The 19,169-nt window shown below is 51.7% G+C and overlaps 1 protein-coding gene across 7 annotated transcripts in view; it reads left to right on the forward strand.

Moving 5' to 3' along the window:
* The window catches only part of DGKD (diacylglycerol kinase delta), a 118,456-nt gene that overhangs the window by 65,607 nt on the left and 33,680 nt on the right, over positions 1-19,169 (forward strand). For 5 of the 7 annotated variants that reach the window (XM_021075023.1, XM_021075026.1, XM_021075028.1 and 2 more), the window contains 6 exons: positions 15,721-15,825; positions 16,086-16,218; positions 17,130-17,236; positions 17,548-17,673; positions 17,770-17,872; positions 18,565-18,727. In XM_021075023.1, coding sequence (XP_020930682.1) covers positions 15,721-15,825; positions 16,086-16,218; positions 17,130-17,236; positions 17,548-17,673; positions 17,770-17,872; positions 18,565-18,727 — 737 coding nt within the window. Of the gene's footprint in view, positions 1-6,146; positions 7,926-8,255; positions 8,401-15,720; positions 15,826-16,085; positions 16,219-17,129; positions 17,237-17,547; positions 17,674-17,769; positions 17,873-18,564; positions 18,728-19,169 lie in introns of those variants that run through there. The other 2 variants (XM_021075024.1, XM_021075022.1) reach the window with 2 other exon arrangements.

Genomic DNA, 19,169 nt, shown 5'->3' on the forward strand with positions numbered 1-19,169 from the left:
GGCTTGGGGTCTGTGCTCAAGTGTTTGAACCCTAATTCTGTATGCACTTAGCTAAGCGACTCCATTCATGAAGTGCCTTCATTTTTTTTGAAAGGTAAAGTGCAGTGTTTACTGTAGTATTTCCTTATGTACTCTCAAAGTCTGCGCAGCACTGGTGTTGGCACTAGGATTGCTGTTTTGTTAATCTTTGGCTGCAGCATTGCCAAGATGTGAGCGGTCTGCCCCAGCTCATCCTTTGCCAGGAGACTTACTATTTTTATTGTTCACTTGTAGAATGTGAGGATTTTCAGCAACTCAAATTTTGCATTACAGCAAAAACACCTGTAATGCTTTACTGATGCTGAGACTGCTCTTTTATTTGCTTTTTAATACAAATGACCAGTTCCTGATAAATAATTAAGTACACATAACCCAAAACAAATAAAAAACCCTCAGAAGTCTTATCACTGAGATCCCAGACACGAAAACTGCTGTAGAGACCTGAGGTTCTCAAACATGGGGACGGTTAAGGAGGGGGGGAGGTGAGGTCTGCCCACAGGAGGACCTCGGGCAGTGGAGACATTTGGGGCTGTGACAGCTGGATGGGGGTGGGGGTTGAGGGCACACTCCTGGCGTGTCCCTGATGCTGCTCAGCTCCCTGCAGTGCTGTGGGCACAGCCCCTACAGTTGCTGGGCTCACAGTGTCAGTAGTGCTGCAGCTGAGACCCTGATAGAGACATAGACTTTAGGGATTTTCCAGTGAATACCAGTACCTCTACTTTAGTTTTCCAAAAAGTGGCATCAATTATGCATGCTAATTTGTAGCCTGCTGTTAAAATTTATATGATGAACACCTCTGTGCATAAATATGCGTTCTCATCACCCTTTTTAAACTTGTCTAAATGGTATTCTGTTGTGTGAACGTGTCATTATTTATGTATTTCGCCATTCCCCAGTTTTTGGAGATTTAGGCTCTTTCTAGTGTTCTGCTCTCAGAGGCATGTTAGGTTTCATTTGTTTGTATTCTGCCTTCTGCCTGTTGGTCTCTTGTCTCCCTGCCTACTGTTGGGGAATTGCCATCTGGGGCACCACCCCTACCCCTGGGGGTTCTTCAAGGCGATGACACCCCCTACCCCAGCCCAGGGGCCCTCTGCTCAGGGCAGTCTCTCGTCTCCAAGGTTTCCCTCACATCAAACACGTTTCAAAGCTGATGAAGCTCTGTTGAAATACCCACTAGATAAATAACGCTCTTTGTCACATTTCAGTTTTAGGTATAACTTTTGCTTTAGTTAACCTTTTGTTCCTTTTGAAAAACCCGTCTTCTGATAGATTACATGTGATTTTGACCTGCGACCCAGTTGGCTTTGCTCCCTGCCTGACCGTCCTGGGGTCCCTAGGGCTGGTGTCCTAGGAGAGTTGGGAGATGGGCAGGGCGGAGGGGACCCTGGGCCCTGGGTGGGTGAGTCACAGTGGTGGGGACCCCCTCTTAGCCCCCAAAGCTGCCCTGAGACGAGGTGAGGTGCAGCCTCGGAAGGGAAAGCGGTGCCTGCTTCTTCTTCGGGGGGCAGAGAACAGGGTGGGGGCCTGGGAGTCTGGCCCTGCGTCCTGAGCTGCTTTCCCCCAGGCACCTCCGGGAGCTTGTTTGTGCGGTGGTGTCTATTTTTGTGTTTCGTGTGATCCTGTGTGAGGAAGTCCGTTGTCTACGCACGTCCCAGCTGTTGTGAGTAGCCTGTCTCGGGGGGCTTCCAGGTAGGGGCTTGGGTCTGGCCATCCAGTGTGTCGGGCGCATCGGAGAAGCAGGATGTGAGTAACAGGAAGTGTGCCACGTGCTTGTTCTCGGCCACCTTCCCAGGCCCCGCAGGCCCGGGAGCTATATTTAGCCGAGTAGTTCCAGGTTCCTAATCCTGCGTGGACACTGCCCATTGCTCCTCTTTCTGTTGGTGGCTGAACCGTGCCGCGCTGACAGGCACACTCCGTCTCTGGTCTGCTCCAGTGACCCTTGGGTTCTTGCCCCTCGGCTTTCAAACCCGAGTTTCGTTTCTGCTAGGCCACTTCGATTCCGGTCCACTTCGCGCAGTTGGAAGATGCTCTGAAGAGGCAGGGTGGCAGGTAGGAGCTCCGGGTGGTGGTGGGCGGTCGGGCCGTGGGAAGCTGTGCGGCACGAGTTACCATCACAAGCGTTTAAGACGAACGGAGTGGGGTGGGTTGTGGACGATGGGAGGTTCTCAGGAGGGCTGCTTTTCGTCTGTTTCTTAGAAGCAGAAGACTGGGGTTTTAAAGCCCCCGGCGTGGTGGTGTGACTTCACCCACGCGCCAGAAGTGCTCTCTGGTCACCTTGCAGCCAGATGGAAAGCCTGCAGGTCAATGAGCTTCTCTGAGAGGAGTGCCATTGTCTGAGCTTTGTCACAGGAGGGTTTCACCCAGGTCCCCAAGCACCTGGAGCCTGGAAGCAGTCTGCCTGGGGGAGCGCTCACTCCCTGGTCACAGTGCTGGAGAAGTGGGTGATTTTTGCCCAGTGGTGTCAGACTGTGCTTTAGGCACCTGTTGACCAGAGGCCCACGTGGGCTGCTCCATGGGTGTCCCTGCGCCCAGCTGTCTGCTGTGTCCGTGTCATCTCGCTGTGGGAGCAGCTGGAAGCCAATCATTTGCTCTCTTCATCGCCTCACATGCTCTGACCTGTGCTGGCCTTTGGACCAGTGCCTTTCTGCTGGAGGACAGCAGGTGACAGCTCCTGCCACCACAGCAGTAGTGTCTCATTCATGGGGGTGGGAGTGGGGACCCTGAGGGGCAGGCACTGCTCCCCAGTTTGTAGGTTAAGAAGCTGAGGCCTCGAGGGACGAGTCATTTGTGCCTCTGCCGTCTCGGTCTGTGTGACTGCTATGCTGTACCGCCCCCTGCACGCCCTTCATCCCATCACTGAGGCTTCGAGAGCTGGCCTGTCCTTTGAGCAGCAGGCCCCGTGCTTTGAGAATCTTCAGAAAGGCAGTTTCTGGGGTTCTGGTGGCTGCCGCCCCAAGGGTTCATGGAAGGGGGTGTGTTGGGAGAGAAGCTTCTTTGTTGGTCTCTGAAAGCTTCCTTCTGAGCGGTCCGGCCAGCGCCACCCCCTTGCTCCCTCATCAAGCATCAGCCTTACTTTCACACATTCAGCCAGCTCGTTAAGAGAAATTTGAGAGGCAAATGAGGAACAGTTGTGTCTGCCATGCAATGCCTGGCAGCCACGGAGGCCCGGAGGCGGGCGGGTGTGTGACTGCCATGCCAGCCCTGGGGGCGGCCGTTCTGTGCGGCAGCGAGTGAATGAGCACTTGGCCGCCAAGGTCAGGCTCCCAGAGATTCCGCGGTTTGACCAGCAGAATCCGAATCTGTGTGCAGGCATGGTTTCGGGCTGACCCATTCCCTTCTGTAAGGCTAAGCTCAAACCACAAGGCAAACTATAAATTTATACTATAAATCGTAAGTATAATGAACTATACATACTCTGTTCCTGTGTGTGTGTGTGTACAAATACCATAAACACAAAACATAGTGTATGTATCTCTAGCCCTAGCTAGGATATTTCAGCATTTTTTTTTTTTTGTCAAAGCATATAACATTTAAAAAAAAATTATTGAATATTTCAGGCATTTAAAAAGTAGCATGATAATTGTGTACACTTCCAGCCCGAGAAGGAAAATTACAAACCTACTTGGAGTTCTTTGTATTAATTTCCCATCCGGTTCTCCTCCTGCCCCCTCCCCCGCAGTCACCCCCATTCTGAGTTTGGTGTTTATCATTTGTTTGCATGCTTTTTATACTTTCTCTACTCATATTTATAGATATAAACAATACTGTGTATAGTTTAGTCTTGCTTTTTGGGGCCATTTCCACAGCATATGGAGATTCCCAGGCTGGGGGTCCAATTGGCACTACAGCTGCCAGCCTATGCCACAGCCACAGCAACGTCAGATCCAGGCTGCATCTGCGACCTATAACACAGCTCACAGCAACGCCAGGTCCTGGAGCCACTGAGTGAGGCCAGGGATCGAACCTGCAACCTCATGGTTCCTAGTCAGATTTGTTTCCGCTGCGCCACGATGGGAACTCCTAAAAATTTCTAATAAAAGGTGTCACAATACACATCTCCTGCAGCTTGCTTTTTTCTCATCCAGCATTGTGTTTCTGAGACTTACCCATGAGGATACAGTCATCTTTAGTTAAGTGGTTCAAGGTTTTCATGATTGATTGCTGATTCCTAGAATTAAATCAGAATTTCCAGGGAGTGGGACATGAGCTTCAGAGCCTTTCCCAAGTAAGGACAGTCCAAGTTGACACTCAGACTCCCAGGGTTAATTATGTGGCTTACACTGGGGTCCAGTGTATGATGCATCCCCCTGTTGACTTTGCCCGGATTTCACCATTACAGCTGGTGCTTCTGCTGCTGCTGAGAACAGTCCTGTACTTGTCTCCTGGCACATGGCGTGGGTTTCTCTAGGCATATTGGGACACCTGTTAGGTGTGCACATTTTTAGCTTGATGAGATTTTGTTCAATTGCTCTATAAAACTTTTAATTTTTCCTGTTTTTTTGGCCATGCCCACAGCGTGTGCAAGTTCCTGGGCCAGGGATTGAACCCACGCCACAGCAGCGATTTGAGTCACAGCAGTGACAATGCCAGCTCCTTACCTTGCTGTGCCACAAGAGAACTCCCAGAGTAATGCATTTGAAATCCAAATCAGATGTCAGCCTTCTGCTGAAGACCTCTACGGCCCCCCCCATTCCACTCGGAGGAAGAGCTGCAGCTCTCCCGCCGCCCACACGGCACCCCGCGGCAGGCATGCTGCTTCTCCAGGCCGCCCGGTGCGCTTGCTCCAGCCATGGGCTGCACTCCTGCTCCGGGCGCCTCCCCTCCGCGTCCTTCCCGGCTTTCCCAGGAGGCCCGCCTTGACCCCGACCTCTTCCTGGTCTCTGACTCTCCCACCAGCCGCTGCTCTCGATGCTGTTTCATTTACTTCTTTATCCCAGTATTTGTTTCCTGTCTGCATTTGAGTGGAAGCTTGTCGTTTGTTGACACGGAAGACTGCCCGGATTTATTTCTGAGAAGAAAGGGAGAGTGTGGAGCCTGAAGATGAGGGTTGAGTGTGGGAGAGGAGGTTGAGGCCTCCGGGGGGCGTTGGCAGGAGGGCCTGTCTCGGGGTGTGCGTGGGGCCTGTCTGCTGGGCAGTGGGCTGTGTGGGTCTGGAGCCGGGGCAGCTTGGCTGGCGGGGTTCTGGTCGCTCCCAGAGCACACCTGCTGTTGGTGGGGTGCCGGGCCGGCCCACTCGGGAAGTGTGGTGCCGTTTGAGCGCGGGGCCTGTGGCTCATGGCTGACCTGAGACATGGCTCCGCTGCTGCTCTCGCAGGCACTGCTGTGTGGAGAAGTGAGTCCTGCCGTTTCCGGTTTCCGGTGCTCTGCCTTGGGCAGGTGTGGCTACCAGGCCACGTGTCCCAGCGTGAAAACAGGAGCAATGGGGCCCTCGTGTCAGTGTCATACGAGGACCCAATTTGTTTTCCTTTGAGAAGGTTACTCAGGGTGTGTCTGCATAAATAATCCCCTTGGCAGGTCAGAGGTTTTACCAGTTTGCACCACCTACAAATAAAGGACTTTAGCAAGATAAGATTGTACTTTTAATCTCTGCCGAGACCACACATGCTCCTGTTCTTAAGAAACAGAGCATTGTTCTGAGTGTTCAACATATAATTTCAATGTATTTAGATATCAGAAAATGTTGTTGATTGTGGTTACTTTTTCCCAAAATGGTATTGGCGTGTAGCTGACGTACAACGTTGTGTTAAGTTTCAAGTGGACAGCAAAGTGGATCAGTCGTACATATACATATGTCCATTCTTTTTCAGATTCTTTTCCCATATAAGTCACTACAGAATACTGAATAGATTTCCCTGTGCTGTACAGCAGGTCCTTGCTAGTTATGTGGATTCATACCTTTTTTTTTTTTTTCTTTTTTTCTTTTTGCTTTTTAGGGCCGCTCCCGCGGCATAATGGAGGTTCCCAGGCTAGGGGTTGAATTGGAGCTACAGCCGCCGGCCTACGCCACAGCCATAGCAACACCAGATCCGAGCTGCGTCTATGACCTATACCACAGCTCATGGCAACACCAGATCCCCAACCCACTGAGCAAGGCCAGGGATCGAACCTGCAACCTCGTGGTTCCTAGTTGGATTCGTTTCCGCTGTGCCACGATGGGAACTCCCTGTGGTTACGCACTTTTAAGGAAAGCTTTTATTTTGAGATCATGGTAGAGTCACATGGAATTGAAATAATGCAGATCCCGTGTGTCCTTTGCCCAGTTCTACCTGTCGGTAACATCTTGCAAAACTGTAGTAAAATATCACCCCTGGAACGCTGACACCGGTACGGCCAGGATCCAGACCATTCCATCTCGTCAGGGTTGCCCTGCCTGTCCTTTCATAGCCACACCCCTGTCCTTAACTCCTGCAGCCAACAACCTGCAATTTTGTTATCTCAGAAATGTTGTATATGAGGAATCAGGTAGAGGCCTTTTCCACCCCGCAGAGCTTCCTGGAGATCCCTCCAGGCTGTGGGGTGAGAGTTCCTCTTTGTACAGGGTGGGGTTCCGTGGAATGGGCGCACCACTGTGAGTTTAATCATTGACCACTGGAGGACACCTGGGTCGTTTCCGTTTTTCGGTGATTGTGAGTAAAGCTGCTCTGAACATTCATGGGCAGGTTTTCGTGTGAATGTAAGTCTTCATTGCTTTGGGATACATGCCCAAGAGTGTAATCGCAGGGTTGTCTTATAGTTTCATGTTTAGTTTTAAGAAACTGCCAAACTGTTTCGCAGACTGACTGTACAGTACGGGCCAGTTTTCCACACCTTCTCCAGAATTTGGTGGTGTCGCTTTTTATTGTAGCCATTCCAGTGAGGTGGATAGTCACATTATGTTGTGATTTCTGTCAGCACTTTCTTAAGGGCTAGTGATGTTGAATAGCTTTTCATGTACTTATTTGCCTCTGTGTGTCCTCTGACACGGTGGAGGGGTGGCTGGCAGGTGTGAAAGTCCCGGCTTGGTCTTTTCTAGACAACACGTGGCAGGTGCTGCAGCTTCATTGCCGCCTGAGGAGGGGAGTGTGGGGGCCCCAGTTGTTTCCGTGGTGTTTGGCTGGAGCAGAGTGGTTACTGGCTCTTCTCTGAGTTGATATTGTCCTGTTAGGCTCCCCTTCCTGGAGCCATGGCTGAAGAGGGCAGGCTTTTGGTGAGTTTTTAAATTCCTTCCATACTCATTGGTGTTTCTGGCCGGGCTTCTTCAGCCCCGCGTCTTGGATGTGTGGGACAGAGACCCCAGAGAGCTCAGGGCCTTGTCCTTCCTCAGCCCCTTCCTCTCCACCCTTGAGAGCCGTCTCATATTTATATCTAATTGTATATCTGATGTCCCGGGGGTTAGTTACCTGTAGCCAGAGGAACAAGGGAAAGATGGCTAACCATCTTCCTGGAAGCAGCCTGCCGGTGGCTGTTAATTTTTTCATCTGTGAAGTAGGATGACCCAGGCTGCACATCTGCCCCGCCTTGTCCTGCTTGTCGTGGCCTCTGGACCACCCCAGGCTCAGGGCCTTGCCGTTATTACTGGCAAGGTTGTTTGGTTTGGCCCGTGGTTCCAGCACGACGGAGTTTGCAGGGTCTCGGTCTAGTTGTCATTTAAGGTCTCATTTGCAAATGAGAGGCACGTCCAAACCCGTGGTTAGGAACTGCTGGACAGGACGTCGCTGTGAATCACGGGTGTCCTTGTCATCGTCCCCCAGATCGTATTCCTCCAGTGTCTATTTCGATCTCCGGGAACCTCGTCAGAGTGGGAAGGGCAGTGGTCAGATGACTCGGAGATGTCCTGTCATCCTTGTGCTGATCCTCCAGGCCAGCATCCCTTCCAAGAAGGAAATGCAATGGGCCCGAAACTGCTTGTAAGTGAGCCTAGGAGAACGCTTGGTGACTGCCAGTTCCCCTCACTGCCGGCATCCGTGCCATTCCTGGCACCGCTCACGTGCATCCAGGTGGAGAGCTGGGAGCTGGGCCTGAGCTGGCCTGCCCCGAGTCCCGGCCCCTGCTGTTGCCTGTGGGGCTTGGGGCAGTTCACTTGGCAGGCCTCAGTTTCCTGTCCTGGTACCTACCCCATCAGACCAGGTGGGACGAACGGGTACCTGTCCACACCCACCAGATGTCCCAGCACTGCCTGGTGCTGGAGCAGGGGAGCGGCTGCCGACACCCGCTTCACTGTGTCCCTGTCTTTTCAGCCCTGTGTGTAGCTCCAGCCCACCTTCTCCACCGAGACGCCGCCCCTGGATGCTCCCAGCAGGTTTCCTCCTCCTCCTTGATGTCCCAAAGACTGCTGCCCGTGCTTTCGTAACCGCTGGGCTAACTCTTCCCACGACGTGGAAGGTACTTGCCTGGCTTCGGTGCCTTAGACCATTTGTGTGAAAGGATGGAAGCAAACATTAATAAACAAAACAATATATGTCTTCAGCATATAGTATAAACTTAAGGCTTTTTGCTGTTTTTAAAAAATAAATTCCGTTTTTAAGAACATTAAATCAAATTTGTTTATTTTTGGCATCGCCTGCAGCACATGGGCGTTCCCAGGCCAGGAGTGGAATCTGCATGCTGCAGTGACAATGCCCGAACCCCATCCCCCTGTGCCACAAGACAACTCGCTTTATGCTCTTTTTAGTAATTATTTTTTGAGTGGATAATGCATGTACATGGTACAGAGCTAAAAGGACGACAAGGTAAGTTTCCCAGGCTTCAGAGGTCCCTTCTCAGAGGCGACTGGGCCACTTTTCCCTCTGCGCCCACACCACCCGTACTATTCCTGCAATTTGCTTCGAGCGCCTAACAGTGTATCTTAGGGCTTGCTCCCTAAGTGTGTGAGGAGTAAGGCGCTTCAGTCTGTTTAGGGCTGTGTGATCGTCCAGTTAGTGCGAAGCCCCATAGCTTAGGTTGCCAGCTCCCTGCCAGGCGTCCCTTGATCCTTATTTGAGTTGTTCCTTTGGTCTTTACCATGAACTTTCATGAATAACCTCGTGTGTGCTCTGTCCGTTCTCAAGAGGGCGCATTTGTAGAAACAGTGTTGCAAGACAAAGCTGTATGTTTTAAAGTTTGCCAGATTTCACCAAATGTTCTCTGTGGTTGTATTATTTACACCTCAAATGTATGAGACTTAACAGCGTGTTGTCAAACTTTTGATCTCTATGAACTTTGTAGGTAAAAGGTATCTTGCAGTTTTAATTTGCATTTATCTGCTGAGTAAGGCTGAGCATTTTTTTTCCTGTTTAAGATCTAGCCACTATTTTCATAGATCTCTGCCCGTCTCTCATATTTGTACACTTCCATCTTCTTTTGTTTCTCGTACATTTAGTTTTCTAACCAGATTTTGTCCGGGCTCTGGGCAGCTCTGTCATTTTTCTTTTGATTGAGTTACATGGTTGGTTTTATTCCATGGTTCTTTTTACTGAGGTATGGCCTATGCACTGGTAACACATGAGCTTGACAAATGTTCCCAATCAAGGTGCATTAGCAGCTCCTGGTGGCTCTCTTTGGTGTCTCTTCCCCAAAGCAACTACGAGATCCAGCTGCCAACCCTAAAGGTTAGTGTTACTTGTTTGTTTATTTGCTTTTTAGGGCCGTACCCGTGGCATATGGAAGTTCCCAGGCTAGGGGTCCTAGGCCAAAGCCACAGCAATGTGGGATCTGAGCTGCATCTGTGACCTCTGCCACACAGCTCATGGCAACGCGGGATCCTTAACCCACTGAGCAAGGCCAGGGATTGAACCCGCATCCTCATGGATACTAGTCAGGTTCTTAACCCACCGAGCCACAATGGGAACTGCTGTTTTGGTTTTTTTTAATACTTTATATATGCAAAATGCAGTCAAGTGAACAGTCCATACGTCTGGCTTCTTTTGCATTGAAACTCTCCTCGCGTGATTGCAGTGACAAGCGTTTCCTGGTGTGAAAACATTACAGTGCATTTATCTACTTTATCTGTGCGGGCATTTGGGTTGTGCCTCGAGCAGGCCTGTTAAGAGTAGTGACGCCGTGGACCTTCTTGTCTGTGTCTTGTCGAGAAGGATACACATTTGCATTTCACTTGGGCATGTGTGTGGAATCACTGTGCCATTGTTGACCATAAGTTCAGCTTTACGGTTTTCCAAAGTAGTTGTGCCATATCACATTCTCACCAGCACTGCTTGAGCTTGTAGTTGCTCCACAAAAACTTGATACTGTTTTTTTTGTTTGTGTGCTTGTTTGTTTTTAGGGCTGCCCTGAGGCTTATGGAAACTCCCAGGCTAGAGGTCGAATTTGAGCTACAGCTGCTGGCCTACGCCACAGCCATAGCTCATGGCAACACTGGATCCTTAACCCACTGAGTGAGGCCAGGGATCGATCCCACATCCTCATGGATACTAGTCAGGTTTGTTAACCACTGAGCCCCAACAGGAACTCCCAGATAGAGTCTTTTGATATTGAAGACTTTTTTAGTTCAGCCACCAGGAAAGGTCTGTCACACTGGGATTTTAATTTCTGCTTCCCAGATGACTCATCAAGTCGGGCACCTTTTCTTTCTTCGTTTTGTCCCTTTTTGAAAGTCTTACCGAGTGTAGTTATCTGACTTTAGTGTTGTGATAAGTGTGTCCCTTGCTGACCACTTGATAGGAACTGTTGTGTGGTGACTGTTGGAGTCTTTCGTCCACTTTCCTGTCAGGGGTGTGCTGCCTCTTTCTCTGCTTGGTTTTTAAATTCTTCCACCTCAGGAGAATTCCAGCAAGTGTCTAGAATTCAGGCCTATTTGCTGCGCTTCCGCCTCCTCAGAGGATTACGTGAGAAATGCTTCCACCATTTCTCTATTCTTGCTCCATGATGGCCTTTGTGTTTCATTCATTTTCCGACTTTGGTCTGTGGTGTCCCTTCACGCTCGAGTTTTCGGGTAGCTGTCTGTCTTCTCGCTCCCTTGTATTGCTCTGCTCCGTCCTTGGTACCAGGTCTGCTTATTCCAGTCATGGGCCTGGCCCCCTGGGACTCTGTGGTGTCACTGATTTGTCCTATCAAGTTCACTAAGTTATTACCCTACTTGGAATTTATATTTACCTTTCATGTTCACTTAATCCTGTGAGCTGTTATTTCTTACCATACAAATTTGTTTGAAAAATATGGAGTGTCTTTTGGTCTCTAAAGTCTTTCCTGGAGTTCCCGTCGTGGCTCAGTGGTTATCAAATCCAACTAGGAACCGTGAGGTTTCAGGTTTGATCCCTGGCCTCGCTCAGTGGGTTAAGGATCCGGCCTTGCTGTGAGCTGTGGTGTAGGTCACATATGTGGCTCGGATCCTGCGTTGCTGTGGCAGTGGCATAGGCCGGCGGCTGTATCTCCGATTAGACCCCTAGCCTGGGAACCTCCATATGCCATGGGCGCAGCCCTAGAAAAGACAAAAAAAGGAAAAAAAAAAAAAAAAAGTCTTTCCTGGTGAAGGTTAGGTTTGGGGAATAGTTTTAGTTTTTTGGGTTTTTTTTTTTTCACACCATTCCTTGGCTTCTAGGAGCCATGGTATTGGCTGTGGTCCTTAGGACATCTCTCCTGAATCCTGCCTTCTTCCTGCCATGGTCTCATCCCACACCTGCTTCTCTCCTGGGTCTCGTCTTGCCCACTCTCTTTCCAGAACCGAGGGGTCAAGTAGGAAGTCCTGTCCTGTGGTGTCTCAGAAACAGCTTCCCATTTCCCTTCCTCCTGAGGAGACTGTCCCCTCGCCCCCTGCATCGGGGCTGGGTGTGCAGGACTGCTGGCTGGTGTGTGGGAAGCTTCCCAGGGCTGGAAGGAGACCAAGGGGAGCAGGAGCCTCCAAGGAGATGGAGTTATGAGCCGTCCTGTGGGCAGCTAAGAAATAGGGATCTGTCTTGTGGTGGCGCAGTGGTTAACGAATCCGACTAGGAACCATGAAGTTGCAGGTTCCATCCCTGGCCTTGCTCAGTGCGTTAAGGATCCGGCATTGCTGTGAGCTGTGGTGTAGGTTGCAGACTCAGCTTGGATCCCGTGTTGCTGTGGCTGTGGCGTAGGCCGGCGGCTACAGCTCCGATTAGACCCCTAGCCTGGGAACCTCCATATGCCTCGGGAGTGGCCCTAGAAAAGGCAAAAAGACAGAAAAAAAGAAAAGAAAAGAAATAGGGATCTGTCTTGTGGTGGCAGGGCGTGATTGGAGAGAAGCAGCGGTTGGATTTTCTTTGGCGGGGGTCTTCTGTGATGATTCTCAAAATCTGGGAGGTGGACTCTTGGCCCCAGAACGGTCCCCAGGAAGACGTCACATGAAGAGCCATCTTTGGTTCTTCCAGAGAGAACTACCTCCAGACTGGGACCTGGAGTCTGGAGTAACACCAAGAGGAACAGGGGTGGGCTGTTCTCAGCCTTTGGTCCCTGCCCCAAACCTCGCAGCAGAGCTAGGGTGTGACGTCACCATCAGTGCCCCAGGTTTTCAGATGCGTGAGGGAGGCACAGGGAGGGGAGGCAGCGTCAAGTTACACAGCTTGCAGGGCTTCCGATGCACAGGTGCGTCCTGAACGCCACGTGGCAGCCACCTGCTGGGTCCTGCCCACGTCTGGTCCCATTCAGTCCCGTGACAGCCCTGTGGGTTAGTTTTTATCATCTCCTCCCTTTCCAGAAGAGAAACATTTCCCATCCAGCCACTGGCCAGGTGGGGTTCAGATCCGAGTCTGTCTGAGGCTTCTTCAAATAGACACAAGAGTTTGTTTGTTTTTAAAGAAGGCTGAAAAGAGGTTCTTGGACATCATTTGTTGGTCAAGACCTAAAATAGAATGGGCATAAACAAGTCTCATTGTTAGAGTTCCCACTGTGGCATAGTGGGTTAAGAGTCCAACTGCACAGAAGTTCCCATCATGGCTCAGCGGTAATGAACCCAGCAAGTATCCATGAGAACGTGGGTTCGATCCCTGGCCTCTCTCTGAGTGACTTAAGGATCTGATGTTGCTGTGAGCTCTGGTGAAGATCAAAGACATGGCTCAGATCTGGCGCTGCTGGGGCTGCGATGTAGGCAGGTGGCTATAGCTCTGATTTGACCCCTAGCCTGGGAACTTCATACGCCGCAGGTTCGGCCCTAAAAAGCCCCCCCCAAAGAATCCGACTGCAGCAGCTCAGCTCACTGCAGAGGCATGATCCCTGGGCCTGGCACAGTGGGTTAAATGATCCAGTGTTTCTGGAGCTGTGGTGTAGGTCGAAGCTAAGGCTCGGATTCAGTTCCTGGCTCAGGAACTTCCAAATGCCATGGGTGTGGCCTTAAAAAGAGAAAAGAAAAACAAGCAAAAAGAAAAAAGAAGATTCTTTCTGCACCGACCCCAGGCCATTGGAGATTGCCAGGCTGCCTCGGCCTGCCTTGACCGCCTGTCCGGAGCACCCGCCGTTCCCCTTGCACACGACCCACTTCCTCCTCTTGTCTCCTGCCGGTGTCTGAGTTGTTTTCTGGTTTGCCTTCTCTCCCTAGTATAAGATCTGCGTGAGTAGGAACCTTGCCCGTCGTGGGCTTGGGAGCCTGGGTCAGAGCAGACCCCCAGTAAGCATCGGCTGGGAGAATGGGTGGTGTCGACACTGGGGTACAGGCTGCTTGCTGGGGTACAGGCTCTGTGCTGTCTCTCCCACCCGACCCCAGGAGGGGACGCAGCTGCTCCAGGCGTCTGCCTGCTCCCTTTCCATGTCCCCCACCCTCTCCTGGCCTTGCCTGTTTCCACACCCAGCCCAGCCCCTGCGTGGGCTTAGGCTAGTTACCCTGGTCATGTGGGAGAGTGACTGGCACCATGGGTTTGAGACCCGGTTCCAATTAATCCCCTTTGGTGATTAAGCTTTGTAGGTAGTTTATGGAAATCACGGAAGAGAAAATCTGTGAAACACTGCTTCTAAATTTTCTGAGCCTGAAACATGGTCATTTAGTAACTTAGGTTGGGTGCTCCTAAATTGGGTCTTTCTAGTAAAAATTAAAGCTGTAAGAGGGGCAAAATCCAAAAGTTAAATCTCATATTTTATTGGTGAATCCATGAGGAAGTAGACATTTTCCTGACACTGCTGGTGGGAGCGCAAACTGGTGCAGCCCCCCTGGAGGGGGACTTGGCAGTAGGAACAGGATTACATATTCATTTCTTCTTTGCCAGGGCGGTTCCACTGCTAGGAATTTATCCCAGGAATACCCCAGTAAAAATAGTAAAAAGTTCATGTAAACATCCATGCCGTTTGCTGTGGTGCTGTGTGTGAAACAGCAAAGGAGTCTCGCAGCACGGACTTGCCGTTAACAGGGCACTGGCTGAGTAGAGCCTGGCGCCCGAGCAGCTGTGGGAAGAGTGAGCGATCACGGCCTGCTGATGAGGAGTGATGGCCAGGATGTGAGCCTGCGGAGGTTAGGGGCACAGGCCCTCTGTACAGTGGACAATCCGTGCAGAACTTATAATCAGCTCTCCTTTGCTCGGGTTCTTCCTTATCCACGGTTCGCATCTGTGGATTCGGCAGATCACAGATCGGGGGGTATTTGCTGTTGAAAAAAAATATCTATGTATGAATGAAGAGACCCTTGCAGTTCAAACCCGGATTGTTCAAGGGCCGACTGAGATGAAGTGAACGGAGAAGAGGGTGAAGAAAAGCGTCTGTGCTTTGCTGTTGTTTTGAAGGCGGAGAGCATGAGTGCATGCATCTTAAATAGGATAAACCATGCTGTAGGTATTCGCGAGGCTGCCTTTGGGGAAGGGAGGGAGCTGGGTTGAGGGTACATATAAATAAGGTCTGTGCCTTATTTTGTCAGTTCGACTTTGGGACCATGTAGATAATTTGACATCATGACTAAACGAATTAGGTAAGAGGTTATGACTTTAAAACATTTGATAGACGTTGTCGGATTTTTCTCTAAATCGCGCATCCTCTGCCTCCTGTCAGTACTTGAGGAGCCCTCTTCTCTTGCACACCTTTTCAACGCTGGATTATCACGTCTAAAAGCTGTGCCAACCCAATAGGTGAAAACTACTTTGCTAATTTTAATTTCTTTTGTGTCTCAGCGATGAGAGCAGTTAAGCCTCTTTTCTTTCCTTTATTAGCCATTTTGTGTTTCTTCTGTGAAATACAGGTTCATAGCCTTTTGTTTTCTGTTGATTTATAAAAACTCTTTATATGTTGTAGATGTACTTTCACTTGTTGATTTTTAACCAGGTTCATGACTCATTTCCATTTAAGTTGTTCAGGCCTCACTGTAGTAGCTGGCTGTTGTTCTGTTGCCATATACTAAAGGTTTTTTTGAAGAATATTTATGTATGATACATTGGCAATGCTTACGAAATTCTCAGAGTAACCAGACTCCTTCAGGTGCTTGGGGGGCAGTTTGTGAGCTCTTTGGAGCAATGGAAACGGTTCTCTTTTCTTTTTAAAAAGATTTTCCATGACTGAGTACCATGTCTAACTGGGAAATAGCTGGTGACTGTCCACTTCAGTTGATTTTTGGTGAATCTGTAATCTAAATTTGATTGGGTTTTGGGGTTTGAGATTGTTCTTGATTTTTAATGACCCATAATAACCATTTTTTTGTTCTGTTCATAAACAGAAACAGTACTTCTTCATGGGGAAAAAAACCTGTGTATGTCGTGAAAGTCCGTTTTTAAGACGTTTTTGTCATTGCAGCACGTGTCCTTTGCTCGTGAACACAGCTCACGTGTTTCTTTCTCTCTCTAGGTCATCACTCCATGTAGGAAACTCATCCTGTGTGCTGACAACAGAAAAGAGATGGAAGATTGGATTGCAGCCCTGAAGACTGTCCAGAACAGGGAGCACTTTGAGGTGAGAGAAGAAAAGCGTCCTTCCTGTCCCCCGTCCCGGGTAATCTGCCGTCCCCACGTGTGGGGTGCATGGTCCGGAGCATGTTCTCGGCGTGGCCCTTGAATGATGAGGGCTCATCCTGTGGTTGCTCATCCTGTGGGCCACCAGACCCCTGTCCTCCTCTCCTCCCTCGGACGCTTCGTTGAGTCTTGTCCAAGTCAGCACGTTTAGGAGTGTCAAAGGGACGTCTCACCTGTGCCGTCTTTGTTCTGTGCCTCCAGCCTACCCAGTACAGCATGGACCATTTCTCAGGGATGCACAACTGGTACGCCTGTTCCCACGCGAGGCCGACCTACTGCAACGTGTGTCGCGAGGCTCTGTCTGGGGTCACGTCCCACGGGCTGTCCTGTGAAGGTACGGATGACGAGCTTTCTGCTGGGGAGGGTGGCCTGAGGTTTGATGGGACAAAGCCCTGGAGACTCAGACGTGGTCACCACAGGTCCATCAGGAGGAAAGTGTTTGTATGACCCTCTCCTTATTTTGTCTCCTGAGGAGTCTCTGACAAATTATTTTCCTAGTAACGGGACAGGGTGGCTTAGTAATGAGACACGGGAAGAAACCCAGAGGACACAGAGGGAGAAGAGGTGTAAGACGTCTGTGGCCCTCTCTGGGTTGTGGTGGCCCCTCCTCTCTCTCTGGGTTGCGGTGGCCCCCTCTCTCTGGGTTGCGGTGGCCCCCTCTCTCTGGGTTGCGGTGGCCCCCTCTCTCTGGGTTGCCCTGGCTTGTGGATCAAAAATTGTCCCCTGGCTCTAGAGGGCAGGGGCCTGTTTTTGGGCAGGAGCAGAGCAAGGCAAACTGTGGCTTCCAGCCCAGGTCCCACCTGCTGCCTGATTTCATACAGGCTGTGAGCTTAAGAATGCTTTTTACAATTTTGAAAGATTAGAAAATAGCAAAAGAAGACACCTGTTTTGTGATGCAGAAAATCCCATGAAATTTAAACTTCAGCGTCCACATGTGACGTGCGGCCACTGCGGCCAGCGTGCTGCAGGGCAGAGTTGGGTAGTTGGTCCGCAAGCCCAAGCTGCTTACTCTCTGGCTCTTTACAGAAAGCCGGGCACCCCCTGGCCAGACGGGACTCCTAGGCTCACGGTGATCAGTCTCTGCGCGTATCCTGGTGGTTCAGCTTATAACCAGACCAACCGTACCTGCTGGGCCCCAGCTTTCCCAGGCAGCCAGGACCGTTCACCCCAGCCCGCCTCCTCCTCCAGCAGGGGAGGCCCCGGCAGACGCGAGGCTCCCAGGTTAACGTGTTCCTTCTCTCACAGTGTGTAAATTTAAGGCCCACAAACGCTGTGCTGTGCGAGCCACCAGCAACTGCAAGTGGACCACGCTGGCCTCCATCGGGAAGGACATCATTGAGGACGAGGACGGGGTAGGCACAGGGGACCCCGCACAGCCCTCCCCCCGTGGGCCTGTGCTCGGTTCTCTTCCTGGAGCGGAAAGAGGGCAGGGTTTCCTCTGAGTTGGTCACGCTGGGATTTGGGGCCCCCCTGAGCTGTGCGTCATGGGTGCCGGGGGTCGGGGGAGGGCGGTGTGGACAGTGCCCTGCAGAGCCCGCTCCACCCAAGCGAGCAGAGATGAGTGACTTGGCGGAGTCCACGTTGGAGCGTTTTGCCCCAAGGACCCCCTGGGGCCGCGTGGAGGGCTGCGGGGCGCCCCCAGTGTGTCTCTCCGTGGTTGCAGATTGCCATGCCTCACCAGTGGCTGGAGGGGAACCTGCCCGTGAGCGCCAAGTGCACGGTGTGTGACAAGACCTGCGGCAGCGTCCTGCGCCTGCAGGACTGGCGCTGCCTCTGGTGCAAGGCCATGGTGAGTGAGCGTGGCTGCCCGGGGGGCGGGGGGGCGGCGTCTGGTGTGTGGGAGGGAGGCCAGCGCCCCCTTGTGACCCGTGGGCCCATGTTTCAGGTGCACACGGCATGTAAAGACTCCCTGGTGACCAAGTGCCCGCTGGGCCTGTGCAAAGTGTCGGTCATCCCGCCCACCGCTCTCAACAGCATCGATTCCGACGGTGGGTGCCCCTTGCTCTCCTGCTCGGTGTGCCCCCCCTCCACCCCGACTCTGGAATTGGTCATCTTGGTGACTTCGAGGTGTGGTCGGGGGGAGGTCGAGGTCGGGCTCAGGCACTGGGGGGAGGGCAGTTGTGTACTGAGGTGGTAAACGGTGTCCTCATGGCTGGGCTGCTGGGCACCTTGGACTCGAGACCACGGGCTTCTCGAAGGTGGTAGGTCCTTTGGTGCTAGAGTCTCAGCTGCTGCTTCATCAGACGTGAGCCGCTGAGGTCGAGCTGTCCATCAGCTAGGCTGCATCTCGTAGTGGGTCTTTGGGTTCATGTTCCGTCGCTTTCTGCTCTACAGCAGAGTGACCCCGTCATACTAGTAGCGGTTCTTCTTACCCTCTTGTCCCTGTTCTGGCTTGTCCAGTGGGTGCCCGATGGCACGTTTGGCGTTGGTGGGCCCTCAGGGGCTCCGCTGTGCCAGGCTGAGAGCAGCCTCTGACGTTTAGAGTCCTGCAAAGGTGAGGTCAGCCCGGCGGGCCTTGCGTCCCCCTGCACCGGCCACAGCCGTAGCCTCGGGCTGGCTCCTGGACGTGCAGCTCTGAGTTCTGGGTCCACCGGGTGTCTGCTCGGTACACGACTGCGCGCGCCCGGCTGTCTTTCCCGGCTCTCACGTTTTCTCCCGTCCTCCTCCATCCTCACACCAGGCTTCTGGAAGGCCACATGTCCTCCGTCCTGCACGAGTCCACTGCTGGTCTTCGTCAATTCCAAAAGCGGGGACAACCAGGGTGTGAAGTTCCTCAGAAGATTCAAGCAGCTGCTGAACCCGGCCCAGGTCTTTGACCTCATGAACGGAGGCCCCCACCTCGGGTAGGAAGCATGTAAACACTGAAGATAATGCATGCTCATTTTAAGATTCAAAGATAGGGAAAATTTTAAATAGATAAAAGTTCTCTTTCTCGAACTGTCCTCTTCCCAGATTTCCCCTGGCAGAGGTGCCACCAGAATGGTTCAGAGTTAACGTGTCCTTCTGACTTGCCCACGCGAGGTTCCGCTGTGCGCACGCGCAGACTCTTAGAGCAGAGGGGGTCCTGGGTGACCTGCTGACGTGCAGTGCGCTTTTTACAGCAGACGACAGTGCGGACCTGCTTTGCTGGCGGTGGTTACAGATCTGCCTCGTTCTTTCACGTGGCTGCTCGGTATTGAGGAGAAAGCTTTTCCCCAGTGGGGCCAGAAAGGAGGCTTTCTGTTTTTGGGGGCACGGGAGTTGGCTCAGTTGCAGGTGCAGAGGCATGCAGGTGTGCAAGGCCCA

The sequence above is a fragment of the Sus scrofa genome, chromosome 15 (assembly GCF_000003025.6).
Source record: "Sus scrofa isolate TJ Tabasco breed Duroc chromosome 15, Sscrofa11.1, whole genome shotgun sequence".
Lineage (NCBI taxonomy): Eukaryota > Metazoa > Chordata > Mammalia > Artiodactyla > Suidae > Sus > Sus scrofa.